This window comes from Amblyomma americanum, chromosome 11 (assembly GCF_052857255.1).
Source record: "Amblyomma americanum isolate KBUSLIRL-KWMA chromosome 11, ASM5285725v1, whole genome shotgun sequence".
Lineage (NCBI taxonomy): Eukaryota > Metazoa > Arthropoda > Arachnida > Ixodida > Ixodidae > Amblyomma > Amblyomma americanum.
In genome coordinates this window covers 117267160-117292102 of record NC_135507.1, presented here as the reverse complement: position 1 = coordinate 117292102, position 24943 = coordinate 117267160, and the positions used below count along the sequence as shown (strand labels likewise).

Below are 24943 nucleotides of genomic sequence, written 5' to 3'. Positions count from 1 at the left end.
TGCACTAACAATGACCCCTTTGAATGCACGATATAACTGCTTTAAATTTTCTTTTTTTCCGAGGACAATTACTGAATGGAATAAACTTAATAGCGAGACTGTTAATCATAATTCTTTAGTGATGTTTGAAAAGTGCCTGCAAATGTTTTGAATTTGAGTGTTTATATGCTTGTATTTTGTTTTTTTTTCCCATTCTGCTATGATCTCTACTAGATCGCGGTATCTATAAATAAATAAATAAATAAATAAATAAATAAATAAATAAATAAATAAATAAATAAATAAATAAATAAATAAATAAATAAATAAAACAACGAATCCCTGCATTCGAACAGTATTCTAGAAAGCGCAACATTGAGGTCAAATGAGTACCCCATGCTACAGATGAAAGCCTTCAGGACATTATTCATGAAATTGGCACGCTTTTGAATGAGCCTATGGCTGATGCGGACGTGGAAGTGTGTCACGGAGTTCCCTGCAAGAAAATGACAGCCATCCCTAACATTATTGTGCAGTTCAAGAGCCGCGCTAAACATGAGGCAGTTCTGCAGAAGGCTAAGAAAATCAGAATTTCTACTGAGGACCTCGGCCATTAGTCTAACTCTCCGATATTTATAAATGAGGGTCTATGCCCAACCAGTAAGCAGCTGCTCGGCAAGGCTGTCGCCGGAACGAAGGAAAAGGGGTGGAGCTTTGTGTGGAAAAATGGCGGGAAGATCCTTGCGCGGAAAAAGGAAACTTCGTCTGTCTTACACATTCGAGACGTGCGGGATGTTGGGAAGATTGTCTGAATAGGGCGCCTTGTAGGTGCACTACAGTCCTCTAAAAGGGATGGCAGTGTCTGCACTTGATGTCAATGTTATTGTGCGCACTCGTCCTAAAATTGGTCTCACGTGTCTTCATTTAAATATTCATTCCGCACGGAAAGAAGAAGAGGAAGTTTCACTTCTGATAGACGAATTCGATTTCCACTTTGACACAATTATGCTCTCTGAGACGTGTTATACATGTGGCGACCAGGTATACATGGGAGCGAATAATCAGACTTTTTCTTAAACCAACCGAGCAGACAAGAAGGTGGGCTTGCAATCCTAATGAAAAATGGCTTTGACAATGAAATAGTTTCTGAATTCATTTCATAGAAAAGGAAGCCGAATGTCTTACGCTGATATCATGTAACCAGGCTTTTTTCGTTATGTATCGACCACCTGATTCTGATTTAAGTTGTTTCTTTGATCGCTTAGAACATTTGCTCAACTTTGTCAGTGATAATACTTTAACTTTAATTCTTGGCGGTGATTTAATATTGATATGTCGAAGCCCTCTTGTACTCTGGCGTCGGTTTTATCAGTCATAGAATCAAGTGGGAACACAGCATTAGCCAGCAAAGCTACGCGCGTCACGCCACACAACGAGACACTCATTGATGTCTTTGTCAGCAATATCAACAATCGACCTTTGCTATCAGGAGTCGCCTGCAGTGATATAAGCGACCACTTTCCGATCTACATGCTGGTTCAATGCGCAGACCACACAATCCGTGACAGCCCTGAAACGTTTACAACACAGACTATCACGCCTCTGACATTAGACGGTTCCCGTTCGAGCCTCATAAAAGAAACATGGCGTACCGTATTTATTTCAGACACAGCCGATGCTGCGTATGAATCCTTCATTAAACTCCTATGTGCCTACATAAAAGCAGTGCAAGGAAGATCAGAAAGAGTTCCAAATTTAGCAGACCTTACAAAAAATACTAAAACCTACTCCTTTCGTTTCCAGCCACTATGGTTTGCTTCCTTTTCGCGTTCTGGCTACGGCACCGAAAGAATTTAACATTCATTACCATCCATTTTAAATGATCTCGACTTCCAGAGCGTGAATGTCATTTCAATCCCGCGTAGGCGCATCATCGACCTTTTTGTGGGGTGAACCATGTTTTGTTTTTCATGTCCGTTTTCCCCTTATGTTTCAATCTTTCATTGTTATTTCATCATCTCTGTGTTGTGCACATGTATAACAATGAATCCTTTATTTTCGTTTTCCATTTAGTTTTGCAAGTGCACTTGTACTTCAAGAAAGGCCTGTGAAAAAAATGGTGTTTGAGATGTGCACTGTATGCCTCGCCATTGCTCCTGATGTAAAGGTGGCTGGAGCGCCGTCAGGCTGCCGATAGAGGAGCTTTTTCTCCAGCCACCTATTTTCGCTCCTCTGTACTCAGTGGCGAAAATAAACAGGACTATTACAAAGTGAAATCTTCAGGCAGCTTCACCACGATCATTTCAAGAAAAAGTCATAAAAATAAGAGCAAAAGTCGTAAGCCATGGATCACTAAAAAAGCTTAAAAATGATAAAGAAATCCAAATTATTCAAACATTCCTCATGACTAAGTCCCTCGTCGATCAAGCAGAGTTCAAACAATACCGTAACAAATTAACTTCCCTTTTAAGGACCGAGCAAAAAAATACTTGCATGAACAATTTCAAACAGACTGCCGCCAAGATAGCGCTCAAACATGGCAAAAACTTAATAAACTGCTTAACCGCATACTATCTACTCCACGTGTTAGTGAACTTATCATTGATGGACGACCACTGCAGGGATCATAACTAGCTGAAAGGTTAAACAAATATCTCAGGGATGTTGTGAGCAGTGCGCCATGTATTGAGGTGCATACGCAAGGGATTAGAAAACTTTATAACTGTATATATCTTGAACCAACTAACGAAAAGGAAGTTAGCAGCATTTTCTCCTCCCTTAGTAATAGTAAAGCGCTTGATATAGATGGCATTCAAGTTGCACCTGTTAAATATGTTTCAGATAATGTAGCTCCAGTACTTACTCACACCTATAACCCCGCCTTATCAACAGGATGCTTCCCAAAACAGACGCCGGTATCAACAGTTATTGTAATCTTTAAAACCGGGGATAAGAATGACATGTCGAATTAGACCAATTTCTATATTGCCTGTTTATTCCAAAGGCTTGTTTGTATAAAATAATTTGTAAGAGGCTGTACCAATTCTGCAGCAAATTCAACATACTGTATACGTCTCAATATGGATTTGTTGAAGGCAGGTCCACTGAAACAGCTTTACTAACACAAAAAGATATAACTCTTGAAGCATTTCAAAATAATGAGGTATGCATAGGGATTTTTATTGACTTTTCGAATCATATCTTCAACATCGTTTTCAGTGCGTAGAAATAGGAAATGACCTCTCCTCTTTTCAGAAAATTTTTACCGGCGTCCCACAGGGGAGTATTTTGAGACCTTTCTTTTTTATCCTTTACATTAATCACATTGTTAATATAAATAGTAAGCTTCAATAAGTAATTTACGCCGATGACACTAGCAAGTTTTTAAAGGCAATCATTCTCGAATTTCTAGTCCCAACTATTAACAGCGCGCGGGATGGCCTCAAACACTGGAGCGAAGCAAACTCCCTGGTACTAAACGCGAAAAAGACAAAAGCAGTTATTTTCCACGCGAGAAATAGGGGGATCATGGCAGAACCTCAATTTACCATTGGGAGTTCTATTATAGAAATTGTAGATACGTTAAAAACACTTGGAGCATTTTTCAGCAAGAGCATGGTCTGGGGCGCTCACGATAGTATAGTTTTATGTCACCTCGCGAAATGTGTAGGAATACTAGCAGAATTTCGGTACTTTCTTCCGACATCTATAAAAATGCTAATTTAAACACGCTGTTCCTGGCTCATTTAAATTACTGTTACTTAGTGTGGGCAATACAACGCAGGTCAGCAAAAATAAAATATTCATACTCCAAAAGAAAGCAGTTCGGTGCATAGCAAATGTGGATTACCGTGCGCACACAGATGAATTTTTCACGCGCTTTCACATTACACCAGCTCATGACCTATATGAATATCATTTTGCACTGAGGTATAAAAAATGCATACGCTACCACCAGAATACGTTCCTTGAACTATCCTGCTTATAAGCCACTATTCCAACGTGTGCATTTAAAAATCAGTCATTCGGGTGCGTTCCTTTCTGTCGTATAGAATACGGAGGTTCTATGTTACGCTTTGCCGTTCCATATGTATTAAATAGGCTGCAGAGTGGAACAAAGATAGCCCAGGTGACATTCTTGTCGCTTTGAAGCGGTTACTTTAAGTCCTCTTGCGAAATGTGCTAACATACGCAAGCATTTTTTTTCTAATTATGTGTACTTGATTGGAATTTTACCAATCAGTTTTTGATATTATAAAAAAAAACGTAACAATAGCTTCAGTGTTCATGTTTGTGGGCATATATGTTGTTTTATTTGTCTTTTAACAATATCTGCCCGCAATTCCTTTTATTTTTTTCTACCCTGTCATTGTCAACCACGCTCTGTTGTTTTCCTTGTATTTTGCCTTGTACATGGGGGCCCGGACTCCTTCAAGCGAATTTCGTTTCACTTTTTTTTGTCGTGGCTAGCTACGTCGTCCTGATGTAAATAAAGACAAACTTGACATTACCCCTATACAGGACTATGACCACTCTGTCTTTTGCATCCTTGCAAGCTCTTGTGAAGACACAGCGAATCGGCGAGGGGCTGTCCTCGCGGAAAAAAATCTATGCGTCACGCTCACAAGCCGCCATGTCAGCGCGGCGAAACGGCAACCGCAAACATTTGTATGCTGCGTAGACAATGAATAGCCAGTTGTTGATTCGGCATGTATTTCCGGCTTGAGTGAGACGTTGATTGCAGCATGTCGCTGCCAAGGCCGATGATGTCCAGTCTTCTATGTCACGGCAAGCGCGCTTAAAGGAGCGGGCGGTAAGCTGGCGGCAGCGGGGAGGCCGACGCGTCACACACAGCCGTGTTGACTCTAGTGAGCTAGGCCGGCTAGGCCTCTCGCGGACTGGCGCCGCAGGCGAAGCAACACCAAGCGTTCCGCGAACGCGCTGGAGGCTTCAGAGGCAGGATCTTTGCAGCACATTGCTGCGCAAGGCTGCAGTGGTCCGGTGTCTTGTACACTGACAAACGTGCGTGAAGGAGCAAGAACAGAGGCGAGAACTGAGCACGCAGCTGCGGTCCTTTCATTTGGGGGTAGGGAGGGAGCGGGAATTATGGCTCTTACTTCTCTGCCGCCTGCGGGGATCAGTTCTCAGAGCTAGAAGAGGGGGGTGAGGGTGGAGGGTGGGGTTTGTGAACGAGGGGGAAGTACACACCAGGCTAGCCACATGGGAGCTTGGCAAGGAGGTCTCGTTTGGAGACGGCTAGGGGCAGTAATGCGCCGAAGAGGTGCTTCACTTTGAGACAGTGCCCAATTGTAGTAGTAGGCAGCGATGAAGCAACGTGCATGGGAGATTAACCACACAGGGAGCACTGGTCGGTCTCGTTTGAGGGGTGCGTCTCGAACAGCGACTGCGTCGTCACTCACCTGCAAGCACGGTGAACCGGCATCTGCCGCTAGGCGGCGGGCAGACGCTAACGAGTTTTTAAAGGGTCTCAAAGAGTATTCAAGCACTCTGGTTTGACAAGGCAGAAAAATAATGTGAATGCTTTATTGCGCTCCTGGATTTCATGAGGGAAGTAAAAAAGAAATTTCCTTATTTTCACCACTCACTGCAGGTTCCACTACTTTTAAAAGTAGTTTAAAGAAGTTTAAAAGCGGAGCGTAGCGATTCAAACTCCTATTTGGCCTAATTTATGTTGCAGCGTTATAGTGCAGCGTTGTCTTAGATAAGGAAACAAACTGCGCAAGCAATTCCAACGACAAATAATATTGCGCTCTTTATTGAACGGCCGAAAGCACGGGCTAAGCCTTGTTTGTCCTTGACTCCTTGGCACGTCGTTTTGCTTCGGGGAGACCCGATATTCGTGACTGGAAATAAAACGGCGAAAAACAGTCAGTGAAGGCGTTTTTGTAGCATGCTGTTCGAACAGAACAATCGCTTGGAGTGGGGGCCCGCTGCTTGCGCGCTGATCTCTGTATTCTTTGCAGAACAGCGCTACAAAAGACGGACAAAGAAGGAGTACGACAACACAAGCGCTAACTTTCAACAGTTTATTGAAAAGCACGTCAGGAATGTATACATGTGCAGCCTAACAAACACAAACAAAAACGGCTTTGTCATAATTACGATGCATTTAAAATCACAAGCTCTTCCCTGGTAAGAGCAACAGATGGGCTACTAACACAATGATGGTCATATTTTGCGATTAGAACAGCACCAAAAATCTCACGCACAAACCTATCCTCGTGTCTATCCAGGACCGTGCATCTCGAGAAATCAGGCTTGCAACGTACAGGTTTCCGCAAGCATTCACAATCCCGGCATTGTAGCATCAAGTTTCCGCTGACTGCACGGTGGCAATCGTTGTGGTCTTCTATTAGTTTCTCATCGTTACACCTGCCGGTCTGGCTGATGTATACATCACCACATGCCAAGGGAAACGAGTGTACAACGCCCTCCGTATAATCTACAAAGCGATTCATGTGTCTGATCTTGCAACCTACGTCTCTCACGTGGTCCCTGTTGACGCGTTCACACAGATGCTGTAGTTTGTCTGGGGCATAAAAAACAACATCGACGCCCACTCGCCTGCCGATCTTTTTTATCCTATGAGAAAAATTATATACGTAAGGAACCGCCACTACTTTTTTCCAGGCACTGGCCGATTCGATGGGATCTCAGTATGTCATTCTACATATTTTTCTTAAGGCGGTCAGCAATGGGAATCAAAAAATGAATAGGATATCCTGCACTGGACAGGCGGGTTACATGATGGGCAACCTTCGTGCAACCTTCTTGAGGGAGCGTGACAGCTTGTAAATGTATGGCACTACCACTAACTTAGAAAAAAAAGTCCCGAAAGCAGGCTTTAGAATAGTTGCACGATTCGACATAGAAACCCTTTCGTGCAGTGTACTGAGGAAGTAGTCTACAGTATCCCGCTTTCATGCGGCAAGGCGTACATTGGGCAGTCAGGCAGATGCCTTAATGAGCGGTTAAGTGAGCACAATAGGGAAGTTAGGGATGGCGGTTCCAGCAATTTGGCACGGCCCTGTCGTGCTCATAAATGCAAGCCTGGTTTTAATGAATGCGAGGTGATTGACAGAAATGTGGATAGATTAACAAGGAAAATTATCGAGGCTGCCGCAATCGAAAGAGCAGGACCTGAAAGCTGCGTCAGCAGTCCGTCATTGTCGCTGACAAAGAAAGATATGGCATTTTTGGACTCGGAGCAGTATGCCAACCTCTGAAATGTGTTGCATGTGCTTTTTAAGCTTTTGTTCACAAAGTATCTTGTCTAATCTGATAGGTATCGTTCTTTTCTTCATGTATAAATTCTGTGTGCACCAAATAAAGCCGTAGTGGAAGTTTAGCGCTTGTGTTTGTCCCCTGTTTTGTTGCTGCGCTATAGATCATAACGCATATCCACTAGCCCGAACCATCACCTTGCAAAGTAAAGTTACAGGTCCGCTTCGTCCAACATGTGCAGGCCGCATCTAAGTTCACCGTTAATGCTGATCTTCTTCGTCTTACTGATTTTGTGATGCACAACATGTTGGCCATGTTTCAACTGCGGCTGAAGTCGCAGTTGCAGCACTAAATTTCGTGAATTGATGGGCCCTTACCGTTCACCTCACAGCACGGACTGCTGAAGAAACCCACGGAGTTATGGAGATTTCTCGTTAGCTACATTCAACAGTGGCGTGAAGGAATTAAATACTGACGGACATTTTTGGAATTAATTCAAACACCTATTTGATTCCGCAGCCTTGGTCCAGATGAAAACTCCCATTTGCTTCGTATAGTGATCTCATTAAATACGAAATCCGACCCTTGGAAGCAGCTTTGGGCTGCTCCTTTGTGGCTAATGAAACATACTTGCTCCTGGATGCATGCGGCTAAGGTTAAAGAAGCCTAAATAACGAGTTTTGAATCCTGAATGACGGAGCACGACATTCCCTCCCTATATCGGATACCTTTACGAAAGCCTGTCTGATCGTGGGTTGTTTGAAGTCAAGCTCTCCTCGCTATATTGGTTAGTACCTTACTAAATGCCTAGTAGGCGACAGAGAGTAAGCTAATCGGCCTGTAATTTTTCATGTCCTTGACGCCTTTTTTCATGAATTAGATAATGTCAGCGCTTTTTAAGCTTATAGTACACTCGAGGTCATAAGGCATTGCGTATATACAGGGTGGCTAGTTTTTCTAGCACAGTCTCACCGCGTCCTTCAAGAGGTCTGCTGTTACCTGATCCTCACCAGGTACCTTCGCCCTTTGCATTCCTCCCAAGGAAATTCTTTAATTCTCTTTTCGTTACACGCAGGATGTCCCATGGCTGTGCGCTACTGCCTCTCTCATTAAAGTCCTGATTATATTGGCTATTGTACGCATTTGTAGAGAGCTCTTCAGCTACTTTAACTATCTTATTCATATTGCTCATGACATTACCTTTGTCTGGTAACGCATATATCTGGTTTTTACCTATGGCTATTTTCCTTTTTAGCGCTTTTAGGCTACCTCGTATTTTAGAGCATGCATGATTCTCTCCATATTAAACTGCGTTATGACGTCTACCTAGCGCTTATTAACTTTGATAGCTCTTCCAGTTCTATTCCGTCTGTAGGGTTAGACGCTTTCATGCTTTCGCGTTTCTCAATGAGACCTTTCGTTTCCTGAGATAGCTTGCCGCTTTTATGTCGAACCATCCTGCCGCCTACTGCTATGTGCACTCTATAATGATATAGCTTTGAGATTATCGTTCCTTGTGTGAACATTAAGATTGTCTTCCTCAGTTAAAGTCGAATATCTGTTCTATGCTATGCTTAGCCTCACTGGATAAGGGTCTAGTGCGAAACGTTGCTAGGTTTAGTTTCCAAAAGCGGCCTACCCGAAGCTAGAGATTCTTACTACCCTCCGCTGCGTCAGAGGCCTGACGGCCACCTGGATCAGTTGCTCCGCAGCCGCTGGGACTGAGGGTCCAAGGCTAATTGCTTTGTTCATAGAAGGTTGTGGGCAAGTGTTACACCAGGGTGGCCAAATAGTGCTCTGATGAGTGAATCCGCTGTCGGTTCTCGTCACTGAGAACAAGTCACACCCTAGGCCGGGTTATGGAACTCCACGGACACCTGCAGTTTCTTGAACCCAGTTTTAAACCCCGATCAACTTGCACGAGAGGCGGTTGCTCTAACTCTGTGCCATTGCTGCGCCCTATGGTAACCGGTTATATGAGTTAGAATGGGTGATATCTGTGTGTTCCTAAATATTTGGAACCGGCTTGTGTAGACAAGTTCCCCGGAAATTGATGTCCTGCAACTGAAACTTAGGAAAGTAATTAAAAAAAAATGAAGGGCCATTTCTTTTCTCACCTTTTTTGTTTGAAGGCGAATGCACTTTTTAATTCAATTGCCCTCGCCTCTCTAAGATGTCAAGTTAGGAATGTAATGGGATTGTTAGTTGTAACAGCTTGTTCAAGTAAAGAGAGAGCGCTTGCAAAAAGTCTACTCTTTTGAATGCGCATATCACGCGCATGTCAGCAGCCATTTTCCAGTGAATTTTTAACGTTCCCGGGTAAGATTGTGGTTATAAATGCTACTAAACCGTCTTGTTTCAATTAATCCAAAAGCGATGAAGACGAAAACTGCGTTTGTATTCCTTAAAAGGGCTTTGCAAGGGGCTTTCAATAATCTTGTGATTTGCCTAGAATTTTAAAGGATGCCGCTTCATAAATATCCTCCAGCAAGAATTTTTTAAATGCGTTTTGTGGAAGCTGAGTTACCTGCAGTGAAAATTTTAATTTCTGCTCTTTCGCGCCTTTCTCCTCACATAAGTTTTGCTAACTGAAATGTCTGCGCTCTCCCGGCGGCCGCACCCGCTCGGCCTCTCCGCCAGCTGCCGACGCACGCGGGAGTTCCTCTGGGTTGCGGAGCTTCCGGTCGCGGGCAAGGTAGCTGCGTGACGTCAGACAGAGTTGACACGGGGAACCAATGATAGCTCTCCGTTGATGAGGTGACGAGTGTTGCATGACGCGTTGTGCGCGGATTCGGGCTAAAGCCCGGTACAGATGGTCGTCCCGAGGCGTAGAAGCGCGAATTTTAAACAAATATATTATAAATGATCGGCGCCCTTTTGAGCTTTTGAGGTCTTGTAGGTGGCATAAAAGCTCGGTGGCCTATACCCTACATAATGCAAGCGCATTATAGCCAACCTCAAACACCCCTTTCAGACAGCCTTTAAATACGTTTGTGTACGCACGGGGGCCGCCGCCTGCTGAGGCTCCTCTAGCAGGCAGTAGCGGACGACGGGCAAGACATCTCAAAGCGACCGCAGCGCCATAGCTACGATCGCGTGGGCCCGCTCGGCTCCCCGTCGCTCTTTGCAAACTGACCCTATCGAAAAACGGTTTGCGGTTTATAGGGTTTAATGTCCCAAAGCGACTCCAGTCATGAGGGACGCCGTAGTGGAGGGCTCCGGAAATTTTATACCACCTGTGGTTCTTTAACATGCACTGATATCGCACAGCGCACGCGCCTTAGGCATTTGACCTCCATCGAAATGAGGCTTCCGCGGCCGGGCTCTAACCCTCGTTCATTGGGTCAGCCGCCCAGCGCCATAGCCAGTAAGCCATCGCAGAGGCCTCTGAAAACGTTGGCCGCGTGTATACTGAGTGGGCGAAAGGGAAAAAGAAAGCGCCGGAAGGCAGGCTTTTTGTGAAACGTTCCATCTCGTGCGGACGAAATTAAATTTTGAGACCACGAGGTTCACATGGTTGTGAAAAATACGGAATAGCACGCGCTTTTCATGTCTTTACCCTTTCCGTGGTGTCTACATCGATGCCCATATGGTGAGTGTGACGTCTAGAGGAGTCTGTAAAAGTTTCCAATTTTCCGCGTGCGCTGTCTGTACAGTCGGTGTGGACTGTGTGTGTTCCACGTGGTTTGATCCACAAGAAGGTGGGAAATTACAGGAATCGTCATATCCACCGTTTTTCATGCATGGTGTAGCTTCACTAAGCCCCTTTCACGTCCAGCGAGACGTCCTGCGTCCTTAATACAGCGCAAAGCACCATGGGAATACGGGATCAATTACTGGTGAACACCCGCCTAAGCGAAGCCGTACGGCGACCAAGGACAGCTATACAGTTTTAACAGAATGCTGAGTTTGCGTGAAAGCTGCGTGGCTTTACTTGATAGCCGTATGGCTGCGCGCGTATAGGGTTCTCACCAGTAATTGCTCCCTTACTGCAACTCTACTCCGCCTATCTGCATTGCCCTAAACCCTCACCTCGCTGAGAATAGCGATGACGGGGTGCGCACTGTCTTCGCGCACGCCGACTGTTGTCGTTCCGTCCAGCTCAACGACTACGGGGTCGCCCGTGCAGTCGTTGCCCACTCTGTGGCCGCTCACGATGTCGCAGTATACGCCCGGCCGCATGCTTGTGTGCACCCTGCTGCTCTGGCGGCTATCCGAGATGGCGACGAAGAGGAAGCCGATCTTGTCACGAGCAAACGCCACGCTGTGGTCGTCAGTCCAGAAGTGCGTCAGCGGCGCCGAGCCCACCACGCGCCTGAACTCGATCAGCTTCGGAATGAGCGGCGATCTGGAACAAACCAAGCTGATCAGTAGGGTTGAACGCTTTCAACTATCATTATCGGAAGATCAGGTGAGGATAGTCCAGAAACCGCGGCATAACTGAGGCCGCCACCACTGTGTGGCGCAACGTGAATTGGTGGGCGAGTTGGTCAGACATGGTCCTTGTAAACCAGCGCAGCGGCTCGAGCACTGCGTTTTATACCTTTCTTGTTTGACTCGTTTGAAACAAGAACTCTGTGGAAGACGTGCTTGTGACCAGCTTTGCGCCGCCCGCGCTGCGGTGTTCGCTGCGGCGCGTTGGTCGATCCAAAACGAGAGAAATTTGGAGTCCAAGCGACACGTTCGTCACGAAGTGACGTGCACTGGGTGCGCATAATGCAAAAAAGACGAACTGCGCAACAAGAACACGGACGAAAGGGAGGCAGACACACACTAACGCAGTGTGTGTCTGCCTCCCTTTCGTCCGTGTTCTTGTTGCGCAGTTCGTCTTTTTTGCATTATGATCAACCAACTAGCCCGACAAGTCCTGTTGAAACTGGGTGCGGTGATTGGCGTTCGCAAAAGAAGCGTGCTTTTCAAGAGCGTGCGTGGTCTGGCTCGAATTGGCCAAATTTTGTTGAGCCACACCGCCGACGAGGGTAATCGCTTTTTCGAAATTACAAAAACTAATACGGCTATTACGAACGATCCGCTACGAATCTTCAATTGCAATCATGTGCCTAACGATAATAGCTGAAAAGATGACTATAAAAATGAGTTAACCATCATACTGGTTAACTCGGTCACATGCTTATGATGTCCGCCAATACTGTCATTACTGTGCCAGGGAAGCGATCTTTATAGGTAAGAAATCCTATTAAAAAAGTAGTGGAGGGCTTCGCTGCCACACACGGTATAAGAGCGATACAAAAAACGGCCGCAAGGATAACGCATGTCATCGAGAGCAACAGGTGGGGTGTTTCTGGTAACGTTGGCCGACGATTTAAAAAAAGCGGGAAATTTGAGCTCCGCGAAACCATGGAATGACATATTGTTTGCCGACGTGTGGAGCTACTCAGTGTTTGTTTATATATTCAGCCTAATAAATAATTAAAGAATTAAGTTGCGCATGTCTCTTTCTTGCTCTTTTGCTTTTATTTTATTTATTTATTTATGACATACTGCAGGCCGTTAGGCCCAAGCAGGAGTGGATTACATAAATAGATCACAAATTAAGCAAAAATACAATAATGCAAACAGAACACGAGCAGCGGGAAATGACATGAACAGGCAAAAAACAAGCTAACAGAACAAGCAGAAAAAAAACTAACAATATTCACTTATCAGGTCAAGAGACCGTACACACGAAGCTGGTAAGCTGTTCCAATCACTGATGGTTTGCGGAAAGAAAGAGAGCTGAAATAAGTTATTCTTTGCAAAGTACGGGGTCAGAGAAAGGGGGTGACCACAAATGTTTGGCACTTTAAACTGTGAGTTCGTGTGCGACCTACCTACGTTGCATGTATCTATTATTTTTCTTACGTAGTTTTTGTACAGGCCTCAGGCATTTTTAAACTATTCCAACGCGGAAGCGTTAAGGCTTCCGTTCTGCAGAAAGTGCAGCGTCATCGCCGACGCCGTCGTCGTCATCGTCGGTGGCGTTGCCAGCAAAAGCAGGTGGCCCACCTAGGTCAGGCGACTTTGCGACTTCATCTCAAACTGTCCACCGGATTGCGAGCAAACCTCCCACCCTGGCAGGCGCCAGTTAAATTATGATTGGTGCAGGGAGGTTGCTCGGGAAGCTCGGGAAGAGCAGCCTGGGTCTTACAAGCCCCACAAGGTGGCAGCACCTGCCGTTGCATGATAGCGGTGCATCACTTGAGCGCCACAGCAGTGCACCAAGAGTGGTATAATGTTTATTCCGACTAAATTGTAAGCGAAAGTTTTCTGGTCGCTGTAAGCACATCGTGCTTGTTCGTAGACCAGGCAGCACGTGAAAAATCGTTCGATGGGGACAAAAAGGATTATACAATCACTGGAACTCAATTTCAAACAAAATAACCTTAACACAAAAGTAAAAACACAGTTTCCCACTCAGCAAATAAAAAAAAACCTACATAAGAAGAAAAACTTGAAGATCATTTTCTGACTTATTTCATTTCACATCGTGATTGTATGCCACACAGACGACGGAGGAAGCTCTCGTGTGCACCATTCCTTCTTTGAAGAACCACGTTGCGCATTCAAAAGCGACAAACACAGGAAAAGGCTAAGGAGACGAAAAGAGCGGAAACTATCAGCTCTTTCCCTCTCCTTGGCTTTTTCCTGTGTTTGTCTCTTTTGAACACTCAACGTGGTTCTTCAAAGCAATGCACCAACTAGCCCAACAAGAAGTTCTTCTAAGCAGCCATTCCTTCTGTCGCATGTTAGGGCTACGGTTCTTCTTCATCATCATCATCATAATCAGACTTACTACACCCACTGCAGGGCAAAGGCCTCTCCCATGTCTCTCCGATTAACCTTGTCCTTTGCCAGCTGCATCCACCCTTTGCCTGCAAACTTCCTAATCTCATCCACCCACCTAACTTTCTGCCGCCTCCTGCAACGCTTACTTTCTCTTGGAATCCACTCCGTTACCCTTAAGGACCAGCGGATATCTTGCCTTCGCATTACATGTCTTGCCCAAGCCCATTTTTCTCTCTTGATTTCGACTAGAATGTCATTAACTCGCGTTTGTTCCCTCACCCACTCTGCCCGCTTCCGGTCTCTTAACGTTGCACCTATCATTTTTCTTTCCATGGCTCGCTGCGTTGTCCTTAACTTAAGCTGAACTCTTTTCGTTAGCCTCCATGTTTCTGCCCCGTAGGTGAGTACCGGTAAGATAAAGCTGTTGTACACTTTTATCTTGAGGGAAATTGGTAAACTGCCACTCATGATCTGCGAGAACCTGCCACATGCGCTCCACCCCATTCTTATCCTTCTAGTTATCTCCCTCTCATGATCCGGATCAGCTGTCACTACCTGCCTTAAGTAGACGTATTCCTTCACAACTTGCAGGCTCTCGCTGCCAATTGTGAACTGTTGTTCCCTTGTTAGACTGTTGAACATTACCTTGGTTTTCTGCATGTTAATTTTAGACCCATCGTTCTGCTCTGCCTGTCTAACTCATTGTCTAACTCATTGCAGTTCACCTCCTGGGTGACTCAGCAATGCAATGTCATAAGGGAATCGCATATTATTTAGATATTCTCCCTTTATTCTTATTCCCAACTGTTCCCATTTCAGGCCTCGGAATACCTCCTGTAAACAGGCGGTGAATAGCATTGGCGAGATCGTGTTTCCTTGCCTGACGCCCTTCCTTATTGGAATTTTATTGCTGACTTTATGGAGGACTATAGTAGCTGTGGAGTTGCTATATACATCTTCCAGTATTTTGACATAAGGCTCTTCTGCCCCCTGATTACGCAATGCTTGTATGACTGCTGAGGATTCCACTTGTCAAATGCTTTCTCGTAATCAATGAAGGCTATATATAGAGGTTGGTTATATTCTGCGCATTTTTCTATTGCCTGATTGATAGTGTGAATATGATCTATTTTGGAATATCCTTTAAGAAAGCCTGCCTGATCATTTGGTTGATTAAAGTCTGAGGTTGCGTTGACTCTATTAGCGATTACCTGAGTAAATACTTTGTAGGCAACGGATAGTAAGCTGATCCTCCTGTAATTTTTCAAGTCCTTGGCGTCTCTCTTGTTATGAATTAAGATAATGTTAGCATTATTCCAAGCTTCTGGTACAGTCGAGGTCACAAGGCATTGCGTATACAGGGTGGCTAGTTTTTCTAGCACGATGTCCCCTCCATCCTTCAACAGATCTGCGGTTACCTGATCCTCCAAAGCTGCTTGTCCCCTTTTCATTGCTCCTAACGCTTTCTTTACTTCATCTTTCGTTACTGGCTGGATGACGAATTGCTGTGCACTGCTGTCTTTCTCATTAACGCTCTGATTACATTGGCTACTGTACAGGTCTGTGTAGAACTCTTCGGCTACGTTAACTATCTTATCCATATTGCTAATGACATTGCCCTGCTTGTCTCTTAATGCATACGTCTGGTTTTTATCTATGCCTAGTTTCCTCTTCACTGCTTTTAGGCTACCTCTGTTCTTTAGAGCATGCTTGATTGTCTCCATATTAAACTTCATTACGTCGGCTACCTTGCACTTATTTATTCAATTTTATAGGTCTGCTAGTTCTATTCTGTCGGTAGGGTTAGACGCTCGTAATGCTTTGGCGTTTCTTAATCAGATCTTTCGTCACCTGAGATAGCTTTCCGTATCCTGTCGAACTGTCCTACCGCCTATTTTTTCGGCGCACTCCGTAATTATTGATGACAGATTATCGTTCATTGTATGAACATCAAGATCGTTTTCCTCAGTTAAAGCCGAATATCTGTTTTGCAGCGGTATCCTAAACTCCTGTACTTTCCCTCTTTCGGCTAACTCATTAATGGTCTTCCTCTTCACTAGCTTCTTCTGTTCGCTCTTCAAGTCTAATCTAATTAGAGACCTTACCATTCTGTGGTCGCTACAACGCAGCTTTCCGAGGACGGACACATCCTGAATGATGCCAGGTTTAGCGCATAGTATGAAGTCGATTTCATTTTTAGTCCCACCATTGGGGCTCTTCTAGGTCCACTTCCTGTTGTCTCGTTTGCGGAAAACTTTTTGTCTTTTGCACGCAGCTGGTTCACATTCATGCTTAGCTAAAGCTACTTCCAGCACTGCCTTACTGAGGCACACAGTCTTCAACTCTTTTTGAGCTCGTTACGCAGTGCGCGCCTTTTTGCTTTTTCCTGAGTCCTTGCACTTCCTGGAAGCATAAGCAATACTCTTATATCGGTTTGCATTGGGCGAACAGGAGCGAGAGCAGCGAGCAGCTGGAGTAGTGCACGAGAGCAGAGGGTACGCGGGTCCTCGTCTCGCGAATGGAACATGCACGCTGCCCCGAGAGCAGAGCAGCACGGGAGAGCGCGTGACGTCAAGTGTCATGTGACCAAACTTTTTCCCGCGCTCGCGCTGTCTTCATCCCGTCGCGCGCTCGCGGCAGTCAACAATCCGCGCCAGTTTTGTGTCTGTCGCCGTCTTTAGCTTGCGATGGGTGAAGAAGCGCAGCGGCTGTTCATGGCCATGGTAAATGCTTCACCGCTAACTGCTACACCAGGTAAGCGTCGTCTATCCTAAAAATTGGCTGCGAAACATAACAGCGCTAATACCAGCGCTTTCTTTGTGTTCACCACAGCTGCCATCGATGCCTTGGCCTCTCGTGAGAACATTGAAGAGAGACCCGACGGTAAGTGACAATAACTACTATGCATGGGGCCATATCTGACGATTGTTTTCGTCCATTTCTTTCATTGCTCACAGTTTCTCGCGCCGAATGGACTATTTCGGATAACGGGGGCGTCGCGGCGTGACGCAACGACGGACGAGAACGGCGCCGCACTTTCTCGCTATACTGTCAAGCCTTCTTATGCAGTTTATTGCCCCTTTTATCTGTCGATGCGCCCAGATTGCTGTGTATGCCTGTTTGACTAAATACGTTATTAACCAAGGTGCGATAGTAATCCGCTTGTTTGCCTTCATCTAATTATGCGGGTGGGCCAACTGACAAATTTTTGTGGTTACGTTGCGGCGCAGAAAGGAGGTGCTTGGCAGAATTTTCGCAGTCGCAATTGTATGCAAGGGCGTCCGCAGAACTTTTTCCAGGGGGGTGCACCCGATGGCCGGGTATGGGGGAGGCAGTAGGTTAGCACCAAAAAGGAACTATTTGTGGTCTAAACTGCACACATAAACAAAAATTAGAAGCAGCAAATTAGTTCTAGGCTTGGAGAACAAACATTAGAATTTATTAATTAACAAAGAATTGAAATCACTAAGCAAAATTTGATAACTTAATATCATCTAAGCTTGCTAATCAAGCTGTGTAGTTGTTTTCTACTAGTGCATGAATGATATCCGTAATTCCCGAGGGGGCGGGGGGGGGGGGGCACCGCCCCCCTTCCGGATGCCCATGATTGTATGTTCACGTGCAGAGAACACCGCTGGGTCCGATGCCGGCGAGAGGGGACTGCAGCCAGCGCCAGGAGTGAAAAGAGGCGGTGGAGGTGAGCTTGTGCCAACTGCACTGCTTGAAACATTTTACGCTTTTAGTAAACTGGCCTTCTCTTTATTTCAGCTCCTGAGTGGACACCAGGAGAAACTAAACTTATGTTAGATTACTATTACAAATACTTTCCTCAGGTTGGCCCTTTCAAAAAGTTTAAGAACAAGAAGATGCTTTTTAAACAGGTTTCCCAGGATTTGGCCACTGTGCTTGGATGCCACAAAACGCCACAGCAATGTGAAAATTGTTACAAAACGGCGATGAGGCAGAAGAAAAAGGCAAGTGATAACAATAACAAATCAGGTGCTTCAGTTTGTCCTGTCCCATTTGACGATGAAATGAGAAAAATTCAGAGCATAGATGACAGTCTTGAACCAGAGGTTCAAAGGGACTCTTTTGGAGTGACCTACAAGCCATCGGCATCATCAAGCGCTGACAGTTCAGCTGATCCGCCCTCACCTCTACTTGAGAGCTCCAGTACTGCGACGAACAGTTCAGAAAGTGGGGACAGCACAAAAGGGTCGGCAGAAGTCAAGAAAAGGGAATTCCGCGCTAGCACCAGTCGTATGCAACAGATGCAATTTTTTTTTGACCAAATGCGGGCTATTAGTGCAGAGCGAATGGCTCGCAGGGAAGAACGGGAAAAAGAAAAGGAGAAGAGGCGTGCTGAGCGGCGAGCTGAGCGCACTCAAGAACGCCAGGAACGTCGCAAGATGCACAAAGACAAACTTCAGCTCATCCGCGAGGCCCTGGGGCTCAGGCAATAAAGACAGTGCACTTCGAATGAACATGTTTTGATGACTGTTTATTTCATACACCCCCTGTGCACGGCCAAAAACAAGGCTTGTTTAAGTATTGCCTCAACTTTTATTTCACGTTTAGCACTGTGCTTGCTTGCATTATGGCAGATTTTGTGGCTGCCTCCTTTTTAGTCCCACCTTGGCCTTGATTTTTTCTCGTTTGACTTCTGCAAGTGCCCGCAAGAGGCTCTCTTCTCTAGAGGTGCCACTGTGAACTTCAACTGCAGAAGGGGTTTGATCACTTTTATCCTGGGAGCACAGACGCATGTCCTGAAGTAGGCTATCAGGTGAGTCCCCATTGTCAATGCAGATGTTGTGGAGGACACAACACGAGAGTATAGATTTCGACATGTTGTCTACTGTCATGAGGTCCAGACGCTGTTGCTGCCTGAACCTACCCTTCAATTCCCCAAAAGCATTTTCAATGAGCACTCGGGTAGACGAAAGTTTGGTGTTGAAGGCCTTGTCAGAGGCATCAAGGCTTCCATAGTCTCGGATGGATGTTATCAAAAACTCTCGAGATGGGTACGCAGCGTCCCCAAGAATTTGATATTTTCCGGCGCAGAGCTGAGGCAGTCTCTTTGAAACATTTGAAAGTCGGAAGATCCTGGAGTCGTGGATTTTGCTAGGTGCACCAGTGCTGGCATCAAGAAACCTCTTGCGGTTATCACATATTCCCTGCAGCGTCAAGGATGGATAATGGTGCCTGTTTACGTAGACTGACAGCACCTTGCCAGCAGGGCACCTAACAGGAATATAGCTCCCGTCGATGCAGCCAATAGTGTCTGAAAACCCTGAAATCTAAAAGTTGAGAAAGAATAAATGTAAAAATTTTCACAGAAGACCTAACAAAGTAGTAAGTGAAGTCGTGCTCAAACTCTTCAAACCTATCAGAATATAAGCTTGTACATGAAAGTAAGACCTTAACAACTCTTTGAAGTGATCGAACTGAAAACATTGCTTTCGCAAGCTCTTCAACGTCTTCATGCAGCTTACAGCAGAAATGATGAGACGACACTGCCTGTCACAACTTTACAGTTCAAACTAAATTCAAGGGTATCCTGTATATACTATATTTATTATAAGTTATATGTGTTTCGTGAAGAAAAGCACACAGCTTTCTTTGAAGGGTAACATACATGGCAAGTGAAATGCTGCAAAAAAAAAATGCTACAATTTTATAAGAACACGAAATCGTGAAACTGGCATCTTTTCTAACCATCAAGCATTGCAGCGACGTAAAGAAAAAAATACACATCTGCCCAGTTGTCTGAACAAGCTTCACGTGTTCATCAGGCACATTTGGTACTGCCATACGATATTTTCCCACTGAATGTCACAACGGAAGCACAGGCAAGAACAGAAATAATAAAAAACTGCGCAAGTCGAATTTGTGATCCCATACATTTAAATTCGCACGTGGGAAGAATGCGATCAGTTGAGCCTGGCGCTTGCGGAAGAGCAGTGACATTTAAAAGCAATTTTCAGGCAGTATAAGCATTTAGCGAGAAATTGATTGCTAAACTTTCCATCACGCGACGTATTACTGCATTCAATTTCAGGCTTCGCACCCGGTTAGATGCGCCGAGACTTTTTTGCTCCTAAATTTCTTCAATCAGTCATCTTAAATAACAGCTCCTTTTTCTTTGCTACTAAAAAATTGCAATATCTTACCACAAAAAGGAGAGCACATGCTCTTGAGGCGAGTTTGGGGGCAGGCCTCCGCGATCGGTCCTTGAGGGATAGTGTGGCGATTTCGCGAACTCAGCTGCAAGAGCATTTGCAACCGACCGCGACAATCGGAAGTTCCTGCGAAACTGGTGAGTAAAAAAAGAAACAAACGCAGGTAACTTATTGATCGCCCGTTTTAAATGGGATACAAGGACTCACCTCTTCGTCAGAATACGCGGCAACTGTCTTTTCCAGATACGACTTGACCTTAGGTCGCTTCTCCGGCGGGGTACACAGCTGCTGGAACATCTCCTCGTACAACGCCAAATCGTCGTCATCGCTGCTGCTGCTGCTGTCCGAAGACGAGCTTGTGTCTGAGTCGACGCTGCAGCTGCTGTCTTCATCAAAATGTAGCAACAACTCCTCGTCGAGACGGCGGCGCTTAGCTACTGACATTACGTTTGTTGGCACCGGCTGACTGTCACCGCTATTGCTTTCCGCCATTTCTCCTCGGCCTTCCCAAAGATAAAACCAGAAGTGACGTCAAAAAGGTCACGTGACTTCCTCCGTTCCCCTGTTACTCCGCCGCTAACGACGGAGCACCCAGAACTGCTCTCGGCTGCTCTCGGCGCCGCAAAAGCACTACTCCTCAGCCAAAGGAACACAACCCTCCTCCACCTGCTCTACCACTGGTAGGCGCTGGAACTAGCGAGAGCACTTTGAGCGCAGTTAAAAGTGCTCCTGTTCGCCCAATGGAAACCACTATTAATCTTTCATCATGAAACTTCTGCACTCTACCCCCGTAGTTTCGTTTTTCTTTGCATGCTGAACACGCTTTTGAACACTAATTATCGCTGCGTTTCGGAGCTCGCAGTGCTGCTCATCAAAGCTAGTGTCCTGCGAGATATATATAGTTGCTGCTGTTGCGTATCAAGATAACCAGCAGAATTACTTGTGGCAGATACATGCTCACTGCTCAGCGGCTTACCCGTTCTGACGCAAGGAGAAATTTGCACGAATTCTGACGGTATTGTCGATCGTCAGCCATGAATAGGTGTTCGTGAATGCAAATGTTTGCATTGCTCACGTATACCAGGTTCATAAAATCAGTTTTTTGTTCAACTAGGTGCAGCTGCATGTGCTGCGCACTGATGAAAGATTAAGTGTATTTCTTATGCTTCCAGGAAGTGCAAAGACTCAGGAAAAAACAAAAAGGCGCACACTGCGTAACGAGCTCAAAAAGAGTTGAAGACTGTGTGCCTCAGTAAGGCAGTGCTGGAAGTTTCTTTAGCTCTGCATGGATGTGAACCAGCTGCATGAAAAACAAAAAGTTTACAAACAGGGAAGAGAGTAATATAAGCAAAAGAAAAATATTGGTGCAATAAACATATTTTGTGCAGGCAGTTTCGTTATGCTGCGTACTGGCGGTTTGCCTGGTTAGCGTGGAAGCGGATGGAGGAGAACAACCTCGGGGTTCTACCAAGTTGAGCGCTGTTCGAAAGAAGTACCATGCCAAAACTGGTTCATATACAGGCTTCAAGCATTACACAGAACGCCTGAACTAGAGAAAGCAAACTGCACTGGCAGTAGATAGCGTTGTTCACCAAAGCACGGGCCGCAGCGGAGCAAGCAAAACAGGACGGCCGGTACGACTCTCCGTGAATAGCGTCACTTCCGCCAGTTCTCGCTTTTTACCTTCCCCCCACCTGGCGCTTCCAGCAGCGACGAAGGCGTGTCGGCGGTTGGTTTCTGAGAAGCGATTGCAGCTCATTTTGCAGACAGAAATGAGAAAAAATTTACACACTTGATTTCCAAGGTTCCTTCTTCCCAACCACAGCGTTTCGTGCAATTTGAAAATCGTTTCAGCTGCTCTAACGGAGAGCTGAAGTGTCCCTTCTAGTTTTAGTGCGCTAGTCCTAAAATCGCCATTCTCCGATTTCGGTCATAATCGAGTTAAACTGAGCACAACAACTAGTGCTAGCGCACTTACGTCGCATTTGGCGCAGACAAAGGAAATCTTATGCCATTTTTTTCATGTTTCTCGTAGATATGCTGTTTATTTTTACTGCGCAGAGCTGCTGGACATCGTGATTCGAGCAACGGTTCTCTTGTACGCGAGCGGCATGCTCCATCTCTACGACATCGCTGCAACACTGCTGTGCCAGTGCTACTTGCAATGCAGTGTTCTTTATTCTCAGTCATCAATCAATCATTCAGGGACAGATAGGTATAGTATACTACGCTGACCTTCGAGTATGATTTTAGCAACAAGAAAAACCTTTCCTAAGCATTATGAATGCCATCAGCATGCGCTCCAAAAAAGTCCTTTTTCTGAATCAATGCTCTCGTTTTTTGGCGATTCTATTTGAGCGCATTGCGGGTGGTTGTGTTAGCTAAGCACGAAACAGCGAGGTCAACAAATTTGAAGACGAGAAAATGATCAACAATAGACTGTTATTTCATGAGCCTGCAATAAATTGTCCTCGAAAGATCTCTTACTTCAAAAGACGTAAGTGTTCTTGATGGGTGATTTTTCAGTCCGCAGGGCGACCGAGCATTTTTGTACTGAACGCTCGCAATGGATTGCCTATGTTAATAATAGAGTGTGCAGGTATTATGACTCGTCGAGTGCATTTGAAAAAATTCAAGATGGTTTCTGTATTTTGCAGCACTGTTGGTGACCATGAATTCGGTGGTCTCATTAATATTTGCAGGGGCCATTAAGGGTATGGCGATAGCGCAACGGTCTAATTTTCATGCATACAGAGGGTCTTTCCCTACGTTACATTCATAGATTCCTGGGAGTCTTCATACCCCTCCTGGAACCGTGGTTAAGCGATGCACCACTGCCCTGCGATGACAGGTGCTCCCGACGGTAGGCCTTGCGCGAGCCAGGTCCCGAGCCGCCAATCATTAATTTAACTACCAACTGCCACTGTGGGAAGGTACTCACTATTCGTTGTGACGACAGCGCAAAGTCATGTGACCTAGGTGGCCCACCTGCCTCCTAGGCTGCTCTCTGGGAACCACTTTTACAATTTCACCAGCGCTGCGACTAGGAACAAGAACAGAGAAGGAAGACAAGGACAAGCGCTACTAACAACTGGAAGTTTATTTGAAAAAACACAGATTATATGCACACAACTGACAACCCAAAGCGCCTGCGCTTCCCCCACCAGGCACGCAAAAGAGAGTTAAAAATCTAGATACAAAATTTCACACTCATGTAAGTTTACAGATGGCGTGCTAACGCACGTGTCGATGTTCTTGTGAATGTGATAGGCTTCACACAACTCCCTAGTTAACTGATCTGGATGTCTGAATTTAATCTTAGCCCTGTTAAGCAGAGGAAAGCATGCTTTTTTGTTAGACACACCGGGTTTGTTTAGAAGACAATCTCTGTAATGAAGGGACAGATTTGATGAAGGAGCACCATTCAAAGAGGTTCTATGCTGACGTAAGCGTGTATTTATGCATTTACCGGTTTGCCCAATGTAACTCTTGCCGCATTTAAAAGGTATGTCATGAACCACTCCCTCTGCACATGGCACAAGGGTTGACTCATGATCCACCTGGCATGCATTTTTTCTTTTGCCTCTTATTTGCTTCTGTTCCCGGGCTCTTTTGTCAACAATAGCACAAACCTTGCCTAGTTTATTAGGGACCGAAAAGAGCACTTTTACCCCATATCTAGTGCCAACCTGCTTAAGCCTATGGGATAACTGATGAATGTAGGGTATTACCGCATACTTCGTTCTGTCATTGCCGGAATTTTCCTGTGCTTCATGTCTACCAAACGACTTCATCTTCTTCAGGATCTTGTTGCTAGCAAGCGCTATCACATCTCTGGGGAAGCCCGCTGACCTTAGCCTTTGAACTTGCTTATCGAAACTGCTGCCTAAAGTATGAATACATGACTTAGTAAGTGCAGATCCTAAACAAGACACTGCTATGCCACATTTAACTATTTTCGAGTGCCCAGACTGATAATTTAGCAAGGGCTTTTCCGACCGCTGTAGGAAGGACCAACAAACATGATTCACCTTTTTCTCCAATCTAATATCCAAGAATTGCAGCTGATATTAGATTGGAGAAAAAGGTGAATCATGTTTGTTGGTCCTTCCTACAGCGGTCGGAAAAGCCCTTGCTAAATTATCAGTCTGGGCACTCGAAAATAGTTAAATGTGGCATAGCAGTGTCTTGTTTAGGATCTGCACTTACTAAGTCATGTATTCATACTTTAGGCAGCAGTTTCGATAAGCAAGTTCAAAGGCTAAGGTCAGCGGGCTTCCCCAGAGATGTGATAGCGCTTGCTAGCAACAAGATCCTGAAGAAGATGAAGTCGTTTGGTAGACATGAAGCACAGGAAAATTCCGGCAATGACAGAACGAAGTATGCGGTAATACCCTACATTCATCAGTTATCCCATAGGCTTAAGCAGGTTGGCACTAGATATGGGGTAAAAGTGCTCTTTTCGGTCCCTAATAAACTAGGCAAGGTTTGTGCTATTGTTGACAAAAGAGCCCGGGAACAGAAGCAAATAAGAGGCAAAAGAAAAAATGCATGCCAGGTGGATCATGAGTCAACCCTTGTGCCATGTGCAGAGGGAGTGGTTTATGACATACCTTTTAAATGCGGCAAGAGTTACATTGGGCAAACCGGTAAATGCATAAATACACGCTTACGTCAGCATAGAACCTCTTTGAATGGTGCTCCTTCATCAAATCTGTCCCTTCATTACAGAGATTGTCTTCTAAACAAACCCG

The 24943-nt window shown here is 45.3% G+C and overlaps 2 protein-coding genes across 2 annotated transcripts in view; one reads left to right on the top strand and one right to left on the bottom strand.

The window, feature by feature from the left end:
• Positions 1-5755: 5755 nt before the first annotated feature.
• LOC144111039 (alpha-amylase-like) overlaps positions 5756-24943 on the bottom strand; it is a 644630-nt gene continuing 625442 nt past the window's right edge. Inside the window, exons 15-16 of the mRNA XM_077644138.1 lie at positions 11257-11572; positions 5756-5843 (exon numbers count right to left, since the gene is read on the bottom strand). Coding sequence (XP_077500264.1) covers positions 5778-5843; positions 11257-11572 — 382 coding nt within the window. The 3' untranslated portion in view covers positions 5756-5777. The remainder of the gene's footprint in view (positions 5844-11256; positions 11573-24943) is intronic.
• LOC144111040 (uncharacterized) lies at positions 16459-18473 on the top strand. The gene is made up of 4 exons (XM_077644139.1): positions 16459-16764; positions 16843-16893; positions 17636-17707; positions 17779-18473. Exons 1-4 carry the CDS (start codon positions 16698-16700, stop codon positions 18471-18473), a joined length of 885 nt encoding a protein of 294 aa, XP_077500265.1. The 5' UTR covers positions 16459-16697.